The sequence below is a fragment of the Dasypus novemcinctus genome, chromosome 20 (assembly GCF_030445035.2).
Source record: "Dasypus novemcinctus isolate mDasNov1 chromosome 20, mDasNov1.1.hap2, whole genome shotgun sequence".
NCBI lineage: Eukaryota > Metazoa > Chordata > Mammalia > Cingulata > Dasypodidae > Dasypus > Dasypus novemcinctus.
Window position 1 is genome coordinate 54535346 of NC_080692.1, and position 2837 is coordinate 54538182.

The 2837-nt window shown below is 39.7% G+C and overlaps 1 protein-coding gene across 1 annotated transcript; it reads left to right on the forward strand.

Moving 5' to 3' along the window:
* Positions 1-326: 326 nt before the first annotated feature.
* On the forward strand, positions 327-1549 carry LOC101447986 (cardiolipin synthase (CMP-forming)-like). The gene is given in 3 exon segments (XM_023589795.3): positions 327-516; positions 693-764; positions 767-1549. Coding segments are annotated over 3 exon segments (810 nt in total). The 3' UTR covers positions 1315-1549.
* Positions 1550-2837: the final 1288 nt, after the last annotated feature.

Here is a 2837-nt window from a genome sequence, read left to right on the forward strand (position 1 = left end):
ATGTTACCAAAATAAAACTGTTTCTAAAAAGAAAAAAACAAAAAAAAGCAAAAGCTGGGCAGACTTCAAAATAGCCTGAAGTTTGCATGTGCTCCCTGGCCCACTGGTGTGCTCTGGCAGAGAGTGGAGAACCTGGCTGGCCTGAGGTATTTGAGCATAACCTCTCACCCACCTTTGGATGGACACTATGCTGAGCAAGCACAGAGGCAACCCTTAGGAAACTGTGCTTAAAAATGAAAACAAGGAAAAATGATATGCCTCTCGATTCAGTTTTGAATGAAAGACTGCAAAAATCACAGCCATAAAATATGCATCATTTCAAGACGATGTGTCAAGAAGTGGACAGCGGCTGGGGGCTGCGCCCGTTCGCGCTCGGCCCGCGGCCGCCCGGGGCCGGCCCGCGAGGCCACTGCTCGGGCGCGGGGAAGGCGGCCCCGGGGCCCGCGGCCGGAGGGGGCGCCGCCGCCGAGGCCCCGGGCGGCCGGTGGGGCCCGGCGAGCGCTGCCAGCCTGGTACGTACCGAGGAAGCAGGCGGAGGGCCGGGCCGGGGTCGCCGGCCCGCCCGAGGCCTGGTCCCGGGCGCGAGTAAAGCGCCGGGGTCGGTTCAGGCTGGACGCTTCCGCCTCAGAACTTCCAAACGGCCTCCCTGGAGAGAAGTTACGGGCAGGTCATTCGGTCGGAATGAATTTCAGGGGCGCCAACCGGGTCGGCGTATGAAAACCCATGGACAATCCCAAATATGTTGTCTATGACGAGAATTGGCTTGGCCCAGTTTTGGGCTATTTGATTATTGAAGAAGATTTTAATATTGCACTAGGAGTTTTTGCTTTAGCGGGACTAACTGATTTGTTGGATGGATTTATTGCTCGAAACTGGGCCAATCAGAAATCAGCTTTGGGAAGTGCTCTTGATCCACTTGCTGATAAAATACTTATCAGCATCTTGTATGTTAGCTTGACCTATGCAGATCTTATTCCAGTTTCACTTACTTATATGATCATTTCAAGAGATGTAATGTTGATTGCAGCTGTTTTTTACGTCAGGTATAGAACTCTTCCAACACCGCGAACCCTTGCTAAATATTTCAATCCTTGCTATGCCACTGCTAGGTTAAAACCAACGTTCATCAGCAAGGTAAACACAGCAGTCCAGTTAATCTTGGTGGCAGCTTCTTTGGCAGCTCCAGTTTTCAATTACGCTGACAGCATTTATCTTCAGATACTTTGGTGTTGTACAGCTTTCACCACAGCTGCATCAGCTTACAGTTACTATCATTATGGTCGGAAAACTGTTCAAGTGATAAAAGGCAGATGAAACTCTTCCACCACCATTAGCAGGGAAGCAGCACACATCACTGGTAGTAGGGCCCGTGGGAAATCCACAAGTTTCCCCATGTGATGTTCAGCTTGAAAAAGGACTTGTCAGAACAAACCATGTCATCAGAATTGAAGTGATTACATTGAAAATAAGCTTGATCATGGGCATATGCGGAATTTCCTGTGTATTTTTAAATACAAATAAAAGTATAATTTAGAAAAAAAAAAAAAAAAGAAGTGGACAGCAAGCACAAGATAATTCTTCCACACAAAATACGCTGATGAGTGATGAGTTAAAATCATCATTTTTGAAATGAAAAAATGAGATTATAATGAATATATCTTCATGGAAGTAACAAATTAATTATATGGTTTCAACTGACGTTTTTCAATGGCTCCTGCCAGCAATATAGTCAATATTCCCACTGGTCCAAATCTATCATGTTAGGGTCAAAATGTGAAATTTTAAGTATAAGAATGCCTAAATTGACAGAAATTTACCTTCTCAATTTCTTCACTCATCAGAGAAAAATATTGTTGGCATGACATATTTAAAAACCACATTTATATATACCCAAAGATAACAGAAATATGGTCTCACCTAGATATTTGTATACCAGTATTCATAGCAGCATTATTCAAAATAGCCAAAAGTGAAACAACCTGTGTTATCAACAAATGGATGAACAAACAAAATGTGGAACACACACACAATGGAGTATTTTTCAGCCATAAGAAGGAATGGAGTTCCAAAACATGCTGCAACATGGATGAACCTTGAAAACATTATACCAAGTGAAATAAGCAAGGCACATGAAAACCAATATGGTGTGATGTGACTTATATGAGATATCTATAAATAGAAAATTTTCAGGGACAGAAAATAGATTAGATATTACCAGGGAATGGGAGAGGTGTAAGGGGAAATTTTTACTTAGTGGGTATAGAATATAAGTAAAACTTAAAGTTTAAAAAATACTTAAAGCAACATGATATGAAGTGAGAATTTATGAAGTTAATGCAATCAGAGTAGGTTAATAATTTTTTCATATTTTCTTCAAAAAATGAAGCATTTTGAGAATGATACAGTAGTCAACATTTTATGGAGTATGAAAAATAATCTTCGTTTAATAGGGAAATAATCTTCATATATTATTGGAAAAAAATATAAAATGAGAAAGAAACATCTTTGAAATAATGATTAACCTTAAAGCATTGTGTTTAATTTTTATCTTTTAATAGCTGTGACTTTTAATTACCTAAAATTGGTAGTCTCTAAATGCATATATTAAACATCATTTACAGGGTCTACAAATAGCAAAAACTTTATAAAGTTCCATTAGAGTTTTGTTTAGATAGGAAGTACACATTTCAGGCATAGATATAAGAAATTTGGGCCAGAATGTTTGCTGGACCACATGCTCTGATGATTAAAATTATTGTTACTATTATTATCTTTACCTTTCTTATTAATTTATTGGTTTGCTAAAATATTGTTAAAAACCAAAATAACTACTATAT